This window comes from Passer domesticus, chromosome 7 (genome assembly GCF_036417665.1).
Source record: "Passer domesticus isolate bPasDom1 chromosome 7, bPasDom1.hap1, whole genome shotgun sequence".
NCBI classification, from domain to species: domain Eukaryota; kingdom Metazoa; phylum Chordata; class Aves; order Passeriformes; family Passeridae; genus Passer; species Passer domesticus.
In genome coordinates, this window is record NC_087480.1 from 38,769,599 (window position 1) to 38,786,114 (window position 16,516).

The 16,516-nt window shown below is 43.9% G+C and overlaps 1 protein-coding gene and 1 long non-coding RNA gene across 5 annotated transcripts in view; one reads left to right on the forward strand and one right to left on the reverse strand.

Moving 5' to 3' along the window:
* EDEM3 (ER degradation enhancing alpha-mannosidase like protein 3) overlaps window positions 1-11,814 on the forward strand; it is a 25,634-nt gene extending 13,820 nt beyond the window's left edge. For 2 of the 4 annotated variants that reach the window (XM_064427801.1, XM_064427804.1), the window contains 10 exons: window positions 426-509; window positions 691-815; window positions 1,328-1,493; window positions 3,672-3,826; window positions 4,587-4,740; window positions 5,243-5,437; window positions 6,169-6,334; window positions 6,721-6,906; window positions 7,710-7,757; window positions 8,384-11,814. In XM_064427801.1, coding sequence (XP_064283871.1) covers window positions 426-509; window positions 691-815; window positions 1,328-1,493; window positions 3,672-3,826; window positions 4,587-4,740; window positions 5,243-5,437; window positions 6,169-6,334; window positions 6,721-6,906; window positions 7,710-7,757; window positions 8,384-8,787 — 1,683 coding nt within the window. In that variant the 3' untranslated portion in view covers window positions 8,788-11,814. The remainder of the gene's footprint in view (window positions 1-425; window positions 510-690; window positions 816-1,327; window positions 1,494-3,671; window positions 3,827-4,586; window positions 4,741-5,242; window positions 5,438-6,168; window positions 6,335-6,720; window positions 6,907-7,709; window positions 7,758-8,383) is intronic. The other 2 variants (XM_064427802.1, XM_064427803.1) reach the window with 2 other exon arrangements.
* Window positions 10,607-15,167, reverse strand: LOC135304909 (uncharacterized). Its single transcript, XR_010366155.1, has 2 exons — window positions 14,348-15,167; window positions 10,607-14,192 (listed from the first exon to the last, which is right to left on the reverse strand). It is a non-coding gene; the product is annotated as an uncharacterized LOC135304909 (long non-coding RNA).
* Window positions 15,168-16,516: the final 1,349 nt, after the last annotated feature.

Below are 16,516 nucleotides of genomic sequence, written 5' to 3' on the forward strand. Positions count from 1 at the left end.
CTTGGTTTTTTTTTGTGTTTTGTACTTATGAAGGACACTTTAAAAGGTCAGGTAGTTGTATTTAAGCCAACAGACCATCCCCTAAGCAAAGACTTGGTTTAAACCTTATATGAAATAGTGAATATATGACAGAAGTGGCTTTTCCCAGTGCACATTAAGAGTGAATAGATAGACTAGGAAATTTTTACATATCTGACTTCTAGCCTGTGGTATTAATTTAGAAACAGCTGCTTCTCCATCTGTCAGTGTGCTGTGACACTTGACTGCCCTGGAGGTGTCAGGTGGTAGGTACATTTGCAAAAATGGTGTTTATCAAAGCTAGGCTGGTTATACAGTTAACATTGAATTCAATAGAATAGAATTCATAGAATTTGGTTTGCATTCCTGCATTTATTTTATTTTTGTCTGTTCCTTTTCATCTTCAGGCATTCACAACAGACTTCAGAGTTCACTGGGCTCAGCATCCTCTGAGGCCAGAATTTGCTGAAAGCACCTACTTCTTGTATAAGGTACAGTCACATTCACTCCTCTGACCTTTGAGCACTTTTTCTTGCACCTAGAGTTTTGTTGCTGTTTTATTTCAATACAGAATTGAGTAGCATATCTCCAGCTTAACTTATCCACTGGAGCCAGTTTAGGATATAAACAAGATGTAATGGTTATAAAAAATTATTTTGTTTTATTTCATAGGCTACAGGAGACCCTTACTACCTAGAAGTAGGAAAAACCCTCATTGAAAACTTGAACAAGTATGCCAGAGTTCCCTGTGGGTTTGCTGCCATGAAGGATGTTCGTACAGGAAGTCATGAAGACAGGTAAAGCTTCCACAATTATTTTTTAAAATATAAAAACACAGGAAAAAAATCATATTTCCCTGTGTAATTGAATTAAGATATGAGGAGCTGTCTGTCTTCAGTCTGGTAGTAAAGCCTTAAATACCTGTTTGTAATTGTATTGAACTGCAAGTGCATTGAAACAGTCTGTGCACTGTTTCAATAGGGTTACAGGGTGCTCTAGAAGAATATTTTCAGTTTAATACCCTTTCATTTGTCTGAGAGCAATAGATGAATTACATTGAAGCTAAATATACTTCAAATCTGTAAGTTTGTCAGGTGGTTTATTTGTTTTTTCTGTAATGCTGTTTTGTACTGAATGTGCTGAATCATTTCCCTCCAAACACAGCTTCTTCCAACAGAAGGAATGCTAAGGGAATTATGTCCAGCAGTAATAGTCATGAAGTCTTCAGAGATGGAGAACTAGGAATATTTGTTTTACTGATGTTCTAGAAATGAGATCTCCCTAAAGGACATCCCCTTTTTCTCCACAGGATGGACTCATTCTTCCTGGCTGAGATGTTTAAATATCTGTACCTTCTCTTTGCTGATAAGGAGGACATGATTTTTGACATTGAAGATTATATCTTCACTACAGAAGCTCATCTGTTGCCACTCTGGCTCTCCACTACAAACCAAACCATCTCTAAAAAAAATACAGTATGTAACAGCTCCAGTCCAAATCAGTTTCTGTGGTACACTTCCTTTTTTGAGGGAAAATGGAAATAAAATCAGGAAAGATCATAGTTTGAGGAGGTGCACCAGTTTGAACACGTTGTTTAATAGGCACTATTTCATATTAACAGTGCAGTCACAAGAGTGGGAATAATAACTGGATTCTGCACTGCTGAACCTTGAGATAAAAGACAGGAATTATTAGCAAGAGTCTAAAAGAAAATCATTCCTCACTTCTGTATAAATTGGAAGATAATACAGTAGGATGTGTTATCCCCATCTTTATTTTTTGTTATTTTTTTTTAAACCTAAGGTTTTCTTTGTTTCTTGTGAACAAATTGAGAGGTTTTTTGAGACAGCTGTGGAGTTAATTTGACAAGGTACAGCTGCAGACAGATTAGGGATGTTTAATCACTTTAGTCCATGCAGTAGGCACCTATTGCATAAATATGAGAACAGTTGTGGGTTTATAAATTACTTAACCTTCCAGAATAACCTGGAGTGATACAGCTGTGCCATGAAGCATCATAAATCCTCACTTTTTTTTTTTTTTTACTTAGTGGTCAACAAAGTGACATAATTTGTCTGTAAGGCAATAAGAAAAAGGAAGAAGAGAAAGAGAAAATTATGTCTGGGACGTCAAGGATAGAAATTCCCTTATTTGTGCCTCTATTTTTAACATTTTCTAAGAGTTTTAGAATAATGCCTGGATCAGAGGAAAAGGCTTATATTGTGTGTCAAACCATATATCCTGGAAAAATAACTGATGGACTTTAGCATTAAGCAGTGACAGATTTTTAGTTATTTCATCTTAATGTCAAACACTGGTTATGTTTTAATGGGTCATGGGTTTGGTGTTAAATGTTCCTTCAGGGTGGAAATCCCACATCCTCTCTGAAATGTTCCTTCCCTGAGGATTTATCTTTCTTCTTTGAATTTTGGAAAGAGGCTGTTTTCTGAATTAAGCAAGAAGGGTCTGAAGGAGCATTTTATGTAACTTTTTTTCCCAATATAAGAATTTAATACCTTTGAGAAAGGCAGGGTTCCCACAGCTGTTGCGGTTTTAAGTGCTGGCCTAACTTGGTTTGTCCTATTGAGAACTGCAAATGGTAATGAAAAGCCAGTAGAGAGGATAGAATAAATTGTTCAAATGCAGTTTTTTAAGCTCTTTGAGTCAAAGCTGCAAATGGGCATAATCCAAGTAAGAAAAACCCACTGAAAATGGTGTCAGGTGGCTGAAAGGCTGTGACGTCGGGTGTTCCTCTTTTATGGAATTTTATCTCAACAGATGGAATGTGCAAATGATTTTTAACATAAATACAGTGCTATTAAAACAAACTGTGAGAGGGATACTTGGTACTATCAACCCAACATCCTGTTTGTATTTGCTCTCATAAACAAGAAAGGTCATGTCTTAGTAACAGCCCTTTAGGTCCTGGGTTTTAAATACTTGATTTTTCATTGGCCAGTGTGTTGCAGACAGGAGGGGTGAGTCTTCTCAGGGGTGGATAAATACTGCATTAATTTTTATGGGTTATGAAATGAGCTTACCAGTTATCTATAGCTAGTTATTTGCTAAGCTAAGGACATGCTAAATGTGGCTCCAAACCACCAGACATGTTCCACATGGTTTCACATGTTACAAACCAGCAATTTGTGCAGATGTTCACTCTGCCATCTTTCCTGAAAATAGAAATTGTTTGAATTATATAGAGATTAAACCTTGCTCATCCAGACTTGCAAGTCTTTGTGGCTCCTGAGGAGGAGAATCTTTTGTTCACATGAAAAGATGTGACATTTTTAGTAAGAATGACCTAAAGCCTGCAGCTTTAAAGCCAGTGTCAGGTGAAACCAGAACTACTCCCTATACTTGTCCAGCACATAAAATACAGGGCACTGGCTTTGTCATGAGCAGGCTTGAGAAGTACTGTCTACCAGGAGAGGATTAGCTGTTTCTGGAAAAAAAAAAAAATCTAGAAACTATATATGAATTTAGTAAATTACAAATTAGAATGAGTGTTGTATTCATCTGTTCCAGGGGTTGCAGTGCATTGGCTCCCCACTATTGCACTCAGCCAGGTGACTTAAATTAGGATTATCTGTTGATGTTCTTTATGTAAAAACATAACCTGCATTTTTTTTACTCTGTATCTTTGATTTTAGAGCACAGAGTACACAGAGCTGGACGACAGCAACTTTGACTGGACCTGTCCAAACACCCAGATCCTCTTCCCAAACGACCCCATGTTTGCCCAGAGCATCCGCGAGCCGCTGAAGAACGTGGTGGATAAGAGCTGTCCCCGGGGCATTTCCAGAGCGTAAGATGGGTGTTTCCTCTCTCTTAGCACTGCACTGAGTGGAACAGGGTCTGCTCTGCAGGGAAGGAGAGGCATGAGGTGTGCTGGAGCTGGCAGTCCTTCTGGGATGAGCCAAAGGGATGATTCCTGCTCACGGGAAAAATCGCTTTGGATTTCTCTCGCATCCTCAGCAAAACTTAGTTTGTTTCCAGGTGGAATTAGCAAGTCTTTCAAAGCAAAAGGAGCTGAATGAACTGCATATCTTGGCTGCAGCTCCCACTTGGAGTATTGCAGGAAATGTGTCTCTCTGATTTGTAATATAATTTCTGCAGTCTCCTAAAAAATTCTGAAAGTCTTCTTTGTAGTAAGGAAATTATGCTGCCACACATAACTGCACCCGTTTTGAGGAATTTAGGGCAGTGTTAAGGCTGAGGAAGTTTGTCCTCCTGACCACCTCTTCTATATTTGTACTTAATGAATAAAACTCAGTATGGGGCAAACTGGGTTTGATCAGTGTTGCAATAATGTAGATTATATACAAGTGAGAGAGAGTATATAGCAGTTTTGTTATCAATACTTGGGAAGGAGGTTTTGCCTATAAAATTATTGCTCATATAGACAACTTTATAAAAAAGATAACTTGATTGAGAAGTTGCATTCCACTGAAGCTTGCACTCAGTGTACCAAGAATTCCAATCTTGTGATGACAGGGATAGCACTTGAGTCCTGTTTCAAGGATAATCTGATTTTTCAAGCTTTGATCTCTGATGTCTTTTGGCAGAGAAGAGAGTTTGGGAAGTGGACCAAAACCACCGTTGAGAGCCAGAGACTTCATGGCCAGTAATCCTGAGCACCTGGAGATCCTGAAGAAGATGGGAGTCAGCTTGATCCATCTGAAAGATGGACGAGTACAACTAGTGCAGCACGCAGTGCAAGTAAGACAGCCTGGCAGGATTTTATTTTTTAGAGCCCTCAGCAAAGTCCTCCTAGCAATGATACTTGACACCTGGAGCTTCAGGAGGGACAGCCACCCTGTGGAAGGAGGCACATGGATAGCTGGGTATTGTAGCTATATTTAGCAGGCTGATGCTTGTTAATATTTTGCCTCAGCAACACTTTTAACTAATATTCCACTAAATTAGGTAGAGGCTGCTCAGGTTGAAGTGATGGAGCCAACAGCATCTTGGCTTAAAACACTGATTTCAGTGTGAGGTACTTCCATCTCTTTATGAAGTCTATATATTGGTATATTTTCAATTTCCTGAGTGGTGCAGGTGCTAAATCTTTTGTGAAACGATGCTTGAGTGGAAGTGAGCATCCACCCTGTGTGTTAAAGTCTTTGTAGCAGTGGTCCAAGCAAACACAACTTGAGTTTCTTTTCCCCCAAATCCCTCAAACATTTAAGATAAAATTGTTTATTGATTCTCTCCTCTGCAGGCAGCAAGTTCCCTGGATGCAGAGGATGGCTTACGGTTCATGCAGGAAATGATTGAACTCTCCAGCCAGCAGCAGAAGGAGCAGCAGCTCCCTCCTCGTGCTGTCCAGATTGTTTCCCATCCCTTCTTTGGCAGGGTGGTCTTGACTGCTGGGCCAGCACAGTTTGGGATGGACTTGTCCAAACACAAAGCAGGGGTATGTGAGATGTGGATGTGTCTGTTCCTTTCCCTGTTGCACAAGCCTCAGCTTTACAGTGCTGCTGCTGTTTGAGGGCATCCAGCTGATCCTCCAGGTGATCAGTTAATTACAGTGCTTAAAATGACAGGGCCCAGTGGTGACAGTGACAGCAGTTACAGTATGGGGTGAGTGCCTTATCTGTCTGTGCTCTGCTCCTGAGTCATCAGCCATGGTTTGGGATTTAAAACACATGCACAGCATGAGTTGCAAAGCAAGCTTATCCAGTCTGCAGTGCACAGCTAAGGAGATGGTGATTTAGGGGAAGTTTCCCTCCCCTGTCAGCCAGGAGCTGGCAGAAGCTTTTTAGAGTTAGAGCAAGTTGTTCTAATGAAAGCTTTTCTGGAATGTAGATGGAAGAGGGCAGTCCACAGAGGCAGGGTCCCTATGGGAAGCAGTAGGAAAACCCATGTTGCAGCCCCAGAGAGGAGTTCCAGACTAGCAGTTCACAGGAGAAAAATTTCCAGAGACAGCACTTCCCAGGTGTAGACAAACCGCACTGATTATGAGAATTAATTTTTCATTCATTCTTTGCTTCTAGAGCTCCAGTTTCAGGGCACAGATTGTCTGCACTGACACAAGACAACACTAAATGCAGTAGAATGACAGAAGGAACAAAAATACTTGGGAATCTTCCACAAGCACGACCATAATGCTCTAATTCTCTCTTTATTTTTGTTTTTTCCAAACAGACAAGAGGATTCGTTGCAACCATTAAGCCATATAATGGATGCTCAGAGATCACTAATCCTGAGGCAGTGAAAGAGAAAATTGCTTTGATGCAAAGAGGCCAGTGCATGTTTGCTGAAAAGGCACGAAACATTCAGAAAGCTGGAGCAATAGGAGGCATTGTCATTGGTAAATACAATTCCAAGTTCTTAATTTGTGGAAATGTAACCTAATTTTACAGATTTGAAGATCCAGGGAAGCTGACAAGCTTTAAGCTGAGAAGCACAGCAATTGTGCTTTCAGAAGATGAAGAGATGTTTGGGGTTTGTCTTGTTCTGTGCAGACACAGATTGGGATGAGAGGTTGTCAGTGTTTTTGGAGACTCAAAGTTGTTACTTTAAGGATTGCATGGTGCTGTCAGTATTAACTGCTGAGAAAGAATGGGGATAGAAATGAAAAGTGGAGGAAAACACACCAGGCTGGGGTTTGCTGTGAAGTGACTGGGCAGGGGAGGCTGTTCCATGTTCAACTGATCTAACAGGAACTTTGCCCTTCCCCTGGTGTTCTCTGCCTAGATGACAACGAGGGCAGCAGCAGTGACACAGCCCCTCTCTTCCAAATGGCTGGGGATGGCAAGAACACAGATGACATCACCATTCCCATGCTCTTCCTCTTCAACAAGGAAGGGAACATCATCCTGGATGCCATCCGGGAGTATGAGGCTGTGGAGGTGCTCCTTTCTGATAAAGCAAAAGACAGAGGTAAGGTTAGAGGTGATTTATGTAAATCTAGCTCCACTCTGTGCTGTGGCACAGTGGAAAATGGACAGGAATGATTTGCACTGCAGCCCAGAGGTGCTGTGGTTTTCTGTTTGACACTGGAATTAGTTTTTTATTAAGCAAGCCATTTTCTGAGAGATATCCTTGATATCCACTCCCCCAACGAGGTAACATCCAGAAATGCTGTTCCTAAATGTCACTTTGGCTTATGAGAAGATCCAGCCTTTTGGATTCCTTTTGAACCCTTTTTGTCATCAGCTGCTTTGAAGTAGCATCAGGAACAGCATGTTTGCATGCCCTACATTGTGAGCATCTCTCCCTCAGCAAGATCCCCAGTGACATTCCTGGGACCCAAAAGGAGAGAGACAAGTGCTAGAACTATTTTGCCTATCTAAGGAGAAGTGGTTAACATGAGAAATAAGGCTGCTGACCTCAGATGTTTCGTGGCTGTTCTTGTATAATGCGAGAAAATTGCAAGCTAATACATTCCCAGTGGAAATGCTTGAATGCAGCAGAAAATTCCAGATTTTCCTCTTGTAAGCCTTCCTTGTAGCACTGCTGTGTCCAAGCAGAGTAGGTAAGAACAAGTATCTAGAAAATCAGCCTATTTGCAAAGGGGATATGCCAAAATCTTGCCTTGTTTCTTCCTAACTTACAAATCCCTCCTGTTTATAACTGTGCTAAGTGCTCTGACAAAATGCTAAATACAGGATAGCTCTGCCTTTGAGAGTTTGTAATCCATATCTGCTTCTTCCCCCTCCTTGTGCTTCCGTTTGGAATCCCAGCAACAATCTTTAAAGGTAAAATGATTCCAAACTACATTATTGATAGCAGTAAGTATCCCATGTCAACAGTGGCATGTGCAGTTAAATTCCCTAAAAATCCTGAAATATCAGTGTCATGCTTAGAGCCATAAGCATCAAACCCAGAGAAATCTGCATGACTAAATTGGGCAGCTGTTGGGAGCTAAGCTGGGACGTGGGAGACGTGTGTTACTTGCTTTGAGTGGGGAGCCTCTGGCTTTGGCTCTCTCAAATGCACAGTTCAGTAAACTTAGGAAACTCTGTCCAGCTCCCAAGTGCTCAGATGTGGGATCCTGGTGGATCTGGGAGTGCTGTAAAATCCAGCATTAAAGTTCAGTGCACACAGTGGATATTTGCTTAAGGCTGAAGGAGGGTAACTGGCACTGACCCACAAGTCACTCCTGAAGTCTGAGGAACCAAAATGAGCCTCAATGTATTGTTTGCCCTCATTTAAAATGTGTTTAAAAGGCTTCCCTCCTATCCCTCTGTAAAATATATTCTTCAGTACTATTAAATTTTCATATCACTGAGAAGCCTGCTCTGCCTTGAAGAAATAAGGCCAAGGGACGTGACCTTGATTTTGAAATACATCATAAAATGTTGCATTCCTACGGTTGTTTTAAGTTCTCTTTTTCTTTTTTCTTTCCCTTTCAAAGACTTGGAAATGGAGAATATGGACCAGAAATCATCTGAAAGTGATTCACACAAACCAAATTCCGAGGAGGCTCCTTCAGAACCTCAGGATGCTGGAGCAGGCAGTGAGGAGCCCGAAGGAGGAGGAGAGAGCTCTGCAGTTGGTGACCCTGACCCCTTGTCTCCTGCCAGCACAGCCAGTGTTTCCATGGCAGATGAGGATCCCCATGCCTCTGGAGCTGCAGAGGCCAGTGCTCCAGAGCCAGCATGCACACCAGGGGACAGCCAGCCTCAGGAACAAAACACCCAGACAGAGGCCAGTTCCAAAGCTCACTGGGATAGTAAAGTCCAGCCTATGGAATCCATATTAGCAGACTGGAATGAAGATATAGAAGCATTTGAAATGATGGAAAAGGATGAGCTATGACTTGTAATAATAACTTATTTGTTAATAAACAAATGGAGACCTCTTTGGGTAGAAGTGAGGCCCTGATATCCAAGAAAACATATTCAGTATTGGGATGAGCAACCAGGTGTCACCTGGAAAACAACACAGAATTCCAGCACAGGCTCTTTGTATGTTTTAATTTTTCCTGTTTAAGAATGGGAACGTGCAATCAAAGCATTTGGGTGGCCCCCGTGGCTGGTGCTGTGCCCCAGGCAGGGAGGAGCCTGCCTCCTGGGGCTCTGGGAAGCAGGTGAGCAGGGTGGGGTGACAGGCCATGGAATGGTTCTTGATGGGGCACCCCTGCCCCTCCCCAGCTGAAAGCCTTCCTTACAGCAGCAGGGGAATTGTTTCCAGGTGTTTGCACAGCTGGAAGCAGCCTGGTTTTGTCTGACATATCACAGTGCTGCTCATCACTCCTTGCACCCCTTTCCACAAGGGGACGTGGGAGTTCCCCTCCTGCTCTGCTTGCAGCTGGAGGAGTTGTACAAACCAAAGGCAGAGTGTGAGCAGGTCCTGCTGGAGGCTGGGCCAGCCATGGGGCACTGGGAAAAGGTGTGGGAAGGTCCTGCTGGAGGCTGAGGGGAAGGCAGGTGTTGAGTCCCAGGTGTTCCCCTTGGCCTCCCAGGTGGAAAACCTCCAGTCTGCCCCAAAATCTGAAACAGTCTCTGAAAGGACACAGCTCCATTAGCTGTAACAAAACCTTTTTCTACAAGTTTGACTTCCAGCAGCTTGACTCCTCGTTCTTTTTATGTACAACTTGTGGATGTGGTGTTTCAGGCAGGGAGGAAGAGCAACAATTCTGGCTGTTGGGTCAATAGTTCAGAGACCAGGGGTGTTACCCCAGGCTCTGGAGTTTGTTACAGGTAAGTGGGAGTTCAAATTTGTTATCCACATTATATTTAAGTAAAAATGGGGAAGTTTAAACAACATAGAGGCATTTTGACTGTGGCCAAAGAAACTGCCAAAACCTAAATAACTTGATTTATATAAACTGCTTTTAGTGACTTGTGGTTCAAAAATGGTTTTATATTAAAGATGAAATGAACACTGCCTATATGCTGCACCAGGCTAAAAATGCAGGTTTATGTTCATCATTGCAATGGAGTAAATAAACAGGAAGCCCCACTCTGGACTGCACCTTTGATTTAGCTGGTGAAATTACACATGCTGAATATGCAACTGTTAATTAGCACAGCCATACTCTGTATTTATACTCTGTACAGTGAGCAGGGCAATCCCAGGCATGTTGGATCCATGTACTCAGCCACACTTGCTTTCAAAAGTGTCAGAATGCACTGGCACCTTTTGAGAGCATGGCAGTCCATCTAAATATCATCCAGAACTTTAAATCACCAGGGTAGGAGGGAATTCGTGGAGGAACAGTGAATAAGTGTCCTTTGAAAGAAATTTGCTCTTAAATGGAGTTGTCATTCCTTTGCACAAGTAACTGTCTGGAGGGTTGAAGCAGCTGGGGGTTTTCAGTTGGGAATGGTTTTATTTATGGTTTTGTTACATGAGTTCACAGAAGGCATTTGACCAGGGGAGCCTTGTGAGTGTCCTTGGTTCCTTGGAGAGCCAGGACACAGCCAAGTGCAGCATCAAACCATGAGGTGCAGATCAAACCTTTTCACTCAGAGAATTCTGTTGATCTGTCAGTGCTCAGTGCCACAAAAGGAGCATCTTTGTTCCCATGCTTTTGGAAATGGACATCATCTTCCTTCTTGGTAGCTCTTTTGGTGGAAATAGAGTTATTTTTATATCCTAGAGGCCTCTGGTCATTATTATCTCAAAATAGCAGCTAAAGGTTTTCTTTTTTTTTTTTTTTACTTGCAGATTTAGGTGTAGATGTCAAATTTTATTAAAAGGTTAACTTTCCTTGCTAACTCATCAGCTCTTTTTTAGTAACTGCTTTCTCCACCTGTTATTAGAGCAGCAGGCTTTACCTTTCAGGGATCCCAGAACTCCATATGGATTTAGGGGGCAGCATTTTGGTGGTGGCCTACCTCAGATTACTGTTGCCTCCTTCCTTTTGAAGTGGTTTTTGTTTCATTTAGTTGTGCTTCACCTTTTAAACCATCACAAGAGCCATAGCTTCGTTTACAGAACTGAATCAGGCAAGGTTGACCTTTTGGGAAAGAGGATTAAATTGGGGGGACAGTTTTATTCAGGTTATTTTCACTTTGTATTTCCTTAAGAGGACATAGGCTTTAGTTTAACCTGTTCATATCATTCTGGAAAGAATTCAGTTTTCTGTTGCTATCATCTTCAAAAGCAAAAAGAATGTATTCATCAAAAAGAAAAGCCCTTTTGGAAAGGGCAGAGAGTGTTCTTCCCAAGTGTTTGGAAGTCTGCTCCCTGCATATGGAATATTGCTCATCATTAATCAGGAATCACCCTTAGAGTATAACATTGTGCATTTCTTTGTATGGTATTGAACACTGAAGAATTCAGGAATCACAGCTGCAAGTAGCACTTATTCCATGCCATGTAAGTCAGATCAGCCAATTAATTTCTCATTTGATCTTAGAGGAATCTTTTAATTGTTTACATTTATTGTTTCTTAATGAAGTTTGAGAATGAGCCCAGCTCTGGTTCTCCTCCTCCTGCCAGTGTCCCTGAGTAGGCACCAATGAGTGTGTGTTGAGAGGTGAAAAACAGGACATCTTATGCAACAGGCTTCAGTCAGAACATAGAAAACAAACCATTCTGTGAATGAAAATTGTATGTTCAGATTTTATAAGATTTTTGGTTTGGTTTTTTTTTCTTTTTTTAGCCAGACCAATTTACAGCCGTATATTTTCTTATGGAAGATGTCTAATAACAGGTGCTGTAACACTATTGTTGGGTTTTACTCTCTGGTGATAAATGTACCCAATATTTCTAAGGGCAACTATGTACTGTGATGTAAAAGTCTGGGCTAAAATGTACATAATCCGTGTACATAATTGTGTACTTGATTATAACTGCTGATTGTAAAGATTTAATAAAATGTAAATATTCTGGTCAGGCTGTGCTCATTTCTGCGTTGCTGTTGGCTGTCACTTTCAGCAAGGCAGTCACACCAGTCCTTCACTGGCAGCCTCGGTGCTGGAGCCACCTGGGAAAGCCTGGAATTTTTCCCTGGGAAGTTGGCTGAACCCAGAGGTATTGTAATAACCAAAACACCACTTTTCAGTCTAGAAATGAAACTGGACAGGCTCTCAGCAACCAGATCTAGTGGGACTATTTCAACCTCTCTTCTCTGACTTGGGCATTAGTGTTTTATGCTTAAAATCCAGAATCCAGACCCTCAAAAGTTCATTTTGACTGCTGCATCTGTAATATTTAGAATGAAAAAACCAGGTCTCCCTTGGGCCTGATGAGGTGAGTCTTTGAGGGGTGTATCCCTCATCCTTCCTCTGTTATGAGCATTCCTCCACCACCTCTACTCCTGGAAATTTTTCCTCTCTGGAAATTAGCATTAAGAAAATTAGGATTAAGATGCAGGAGCCCTAAAACTTCAAGCCCTTGTTCAGGTGCTGAGCAGTGTTCATGATGTGAAGTAGAAATCATTGCCAGCCTTGCTAGGGCAGTGCTAAATTCCTTCAGCCTACTGTTTCTGTGTTCTGGGAACAGCAGGGCTTAGAGACTGGAGTATTTTGGAGCAAAGTCCCTTTCTGCCCCTTCAAGAAACAAGGGACCCCATGTCCTGACCCCTCCTATTAAGACTATATTCATTAATTTATGCCAGTGGTTGTATTGAGGGTCTGTAGCTCAACTGTCACATTCCATCTTCCACGCAGGTCCCCCAAAGGTGTGACACCCTTCACCCAAAGCACTTGAGCTGCTCTGACCAAACCTGAGCCACAGCTGCTGCTCATCCCGTCAGTCACACTGCCTCAAGGCTGCCGTGGCAGCAATTCCCTTTTCTCCCCCAGTGCTGCATGCAAAGGTAATGTTAATAAACATTTCCAGCTGGAAGGGAGCCTGTAAAACACTGCAAAAGTTCACCCAGGCTATTAATGCCCAGCACTGGCAAATTCATCTTCCTGAATGCTTTGGTGGAGAGCACAGAGTGCTGGGCTGGGGCTCCTGCAGAGGAATTTTAGCCAGAATTGTGCCAAAAAGCCTGAGTGGTACCCAGAGGTGTTTTTGGGGAGCAGTGGGGCCACCCTGGGGTGTCTTGGATGCCCCACTGGCTGCCACTCCAGGACAGACCTGATGGCAGCAGTGCAGGGCAGAGAATGAGAAGCAATCCAGAAAAGCAGACTGATCCTTACAAAGCCCAGCCCAAACCCTGCCCCAGCGTTTCTCTGCCCTTTGCCTGGGGCTGCCATCAGTCAGGAACACGGGGCTGGGAAGGAGCTGGCAGATTTTGGGCACAGGGGACACACGGGGGTTCAGAGAGGGACACGGAGCAGCAACGTGGGTGAGGAAAAGGATGAGCTGGTGATGCTGAGTTTGATGCATTTCAAGATTTCCCTATGGACCTCCTAGCAGGCAGGTTGATGGTTTGAGACGTGCCTGAGGCTCCTCTCTGCAGCAAAAGCCATTTCCTCTTCATCCTCTGGCCCTGTGCTCCTCATGATTGAAGAAAATGAGCAAAAAAGGCTTAGAAAGGCCTAAAAAGGGGAAGAAATCTGGGGAAAAGAGGCTCAGGTGAGGACAGAAGAGGCATCTCCACCCCGTGCTGGCTCTCTGGTGCTTTTATGTAATGGAGCACGTGGCTCTCCACGTTCCTTGTGGGGCTGGACACGGGTTCTCTGGCTGCCAGGCTGGAGCATCTCCCTCAAATGATGTCAATCTTCACTGCACTGGCATTACAGCATCATAAAAAATTACAGAGCTGCTATTTTGGGTAGCAGCTCTCTCCGAGTCAGTGAATAAATGCAGCTCCATATGACTCACTCCGGGGGATTATTAATAGACACAAAAGCAGAATGCCAAAACCCCAGGAATATGCTCTGTTCCCACATGGAGCTTTCTAGCTTCTCGCAGCAACCGCTCTTGAGAACTTTTTGTCTCAAAATTTAATTCAATATACAGATAAATTAAAAGAATTAAATGTATAAATGTTCCACTGAGCTCACACCTCGAAGGCTTTAGCAGGGGCTGCTCTGCAGGGATGAAGGGTGGCTGCTCCAGGGTGCCAGGCTCCATCTGGGATGGCAGAGCAGCAGGGAGGAGAAAGGGAGTCATTTCAAGAGGGAAGAATTCACAGGCTTCTCCTTTTGCTGCCATGGGTGTCCATGAGGCTGGTGTTGGAGTTGGCTTCTGTGAAGGAGGTTCACAGTCCCACAGGTGTTGATGATGAAGATGATGACCCTGAGGATGATGATGGTGACTCTCCCATCTTCAGGCTCAATGTGAGCATTTCCCTGGATGTCATGGGTAGATGTGTGCAGCTAAATTGAAAGAAAATAATATGATTTATTTTTATAAAGACATGAACATCTTTGAGTTCCATCAACTTTTCCATCTTGAAGTACCCTGAGCTTGGGGCCTCTTTCCTTTTGCCACAACAGCACAGTAACAACAAGGAATTTCATTCAGGGCTTACCCAACTTTTTGGATGTCTGATCTCCCCAGCAACAAAGCAAAGAAGGTGCCCTTCCAAAGACATCCCTGCATTTCTTGTCTCCTCTTCCCCGAACTCCTACAGAATGAAACTGAACACAGAGAGATTTCAGCCTGAAAAAGGAGAATTGCCCACCAGTACCAGGACCCAAAGCAGGGTCTGGTAGTGTTCAGTTCTCCCAAAAGCATCTTCCACAAAGCCACATTGGCAGAAGTGCCATAAATCTGTGCTTTCTCAGTGAACACCCTAAATATTGCCTGTACCACACAGTGATCCTGGGGGAGATCAAAGCTTTTGATTTTCCAGAGTGCAAATGCCTTTACTTCCCGCCTGGGCTGGGGCTGCCTCAGACAGGTAAATATTTCTTTAGCACAGGGATGTTGCTCAGACTCCCCAACACCCCACAAAGGACCTGAGTCAGGGCATTGGTTCTATGGAATCCCAGAATGGTTTGGTCTGGAAGGGACCTTTAAAATCATCTTGTTCCATGGGCAACCTGGAACAAGGTTCCCTCCTGCCATGGGCACCTTCCACTAGCCCAGGTTGCTCCAAGCCCTTTCCAGCCTGGCCTTGGGCACTGCCAGGGATCCAGGGGCAGCCACAGCTTCTCTGGGCACCCTGTGCCAGTGTCCCACCCCCACAGTGGAACTGGAATCCACCCTTTTTGTGCAAAGCCCATGTGACATCTGCTCTTTGACAGACACACACCTCACCCAGCTCTCCCATCCTGAAGGTCTGGTGTGTCAGCCAGGCTGATCTGGAGTTGAGTCATTGCTGACTCCAAATGAAAGTGACAGGAAATTACTGTTTTACAGACCTGGTAAAGCCAAAATAGCTGTGAACAGAATATTTATCTCCAGGCCCATTCTCATGAGATGACAGCGATGTTTTCGGAGTTCAAACACATCTCCCTGGTGCTTCATGGACTCCTTTGCTCCAGATTCATCATCCAGAGTTTAAATCCTGCTGTACTCTGGGGCCAGGCACCAGCCTGGTGTTCTTACAAAATCTCTGTGACTGTGGAAGCCCTGCTGCTCCTGCTGTTCACAGGGCATGGAGAGGTGCACTGAGCCAGCCTGGAGCTGTTGGCTCATCCGTGGCCACAAAGGCTTGTGGCAGGGGGGGACACAGAGGTGGCTCTGCTGGATCCTGGCAGGGAGACCCAATTCAAAAGAACCAAACCCCTCACTGAATGCAAGGGAAGAAATCCATGTGAATTGGGGGCTGGAAGGGACTGGGAGAGGGCACAGGTGAAGTGGAACTCCCAGTAATTAAACAAGGAACACAACAGGGCCCAAGGCTGGGCATGGGGTGGGCAGCAGCTCCCCAGTTCCCCGCCCAATGCAGACTCCAAGGAGGAAAACCAGCACCACTCAAAGAGCTCTGGACAAAGGAGAAAGCACTTCAAGGGAAGAGGGTTGATTGCAAAACCTCCACCACAATTTTCTCCAAGATCCCAGAATACAATGAATGTGGAGCTCAGGAAATACTGCATCAGCCTCCTGAAGAGAAGCTTGGGGCTCAAATCACTCCCCTGGCATTTTGAGAGGAACCTTGAAATCCCATTTACAGCCAAGCACAGCATGCCAGATAGGAGCAAGTTCTCCTTCTCTTCCCAGCCTCCTTTCTCCACACTGCTGGATGTATTTGAGCAGAGCAAAGCAATGGGGAGGTGGAGCTCCAAGGAGAGATGCATTTTCAGCCAGAGTAATCCCCTTGTATTATTACAGACCTTCAGCTGCCACACATATTTCGACTTCTAACAAAATCTGCCAGGGTTTTGCAAAGGTGGAAGGATCCCAGCAGGTTCCAAACCTCCTGGCCACCCTAATGCCTCCCAGCCCACCCAGCCTTCCCAAAATTGCCACCTACAGGTCCAGCAGGGAGGCTTTAACTCATCCAGAAGGCTAAAGCAGCTGCTGCTGGCTGGAATACGAGCACAGGTAAGATGGGAATTGCTTCTCCTCTCCCACAAAACGTCCCCCAAAGTGCAGATCTCCTGTGCCACCAGCAGCAGCAAAGAAAATGTTCAACAAAAGAATTATTATAACAAAGAGGTGAAAGAAAGACCATGATGTGTCTAACACAGTGTTTGTGGGGGACATTTACACACAAGATGTTCAGCAGCTGGACAAGGAAATGTTCCAAAGC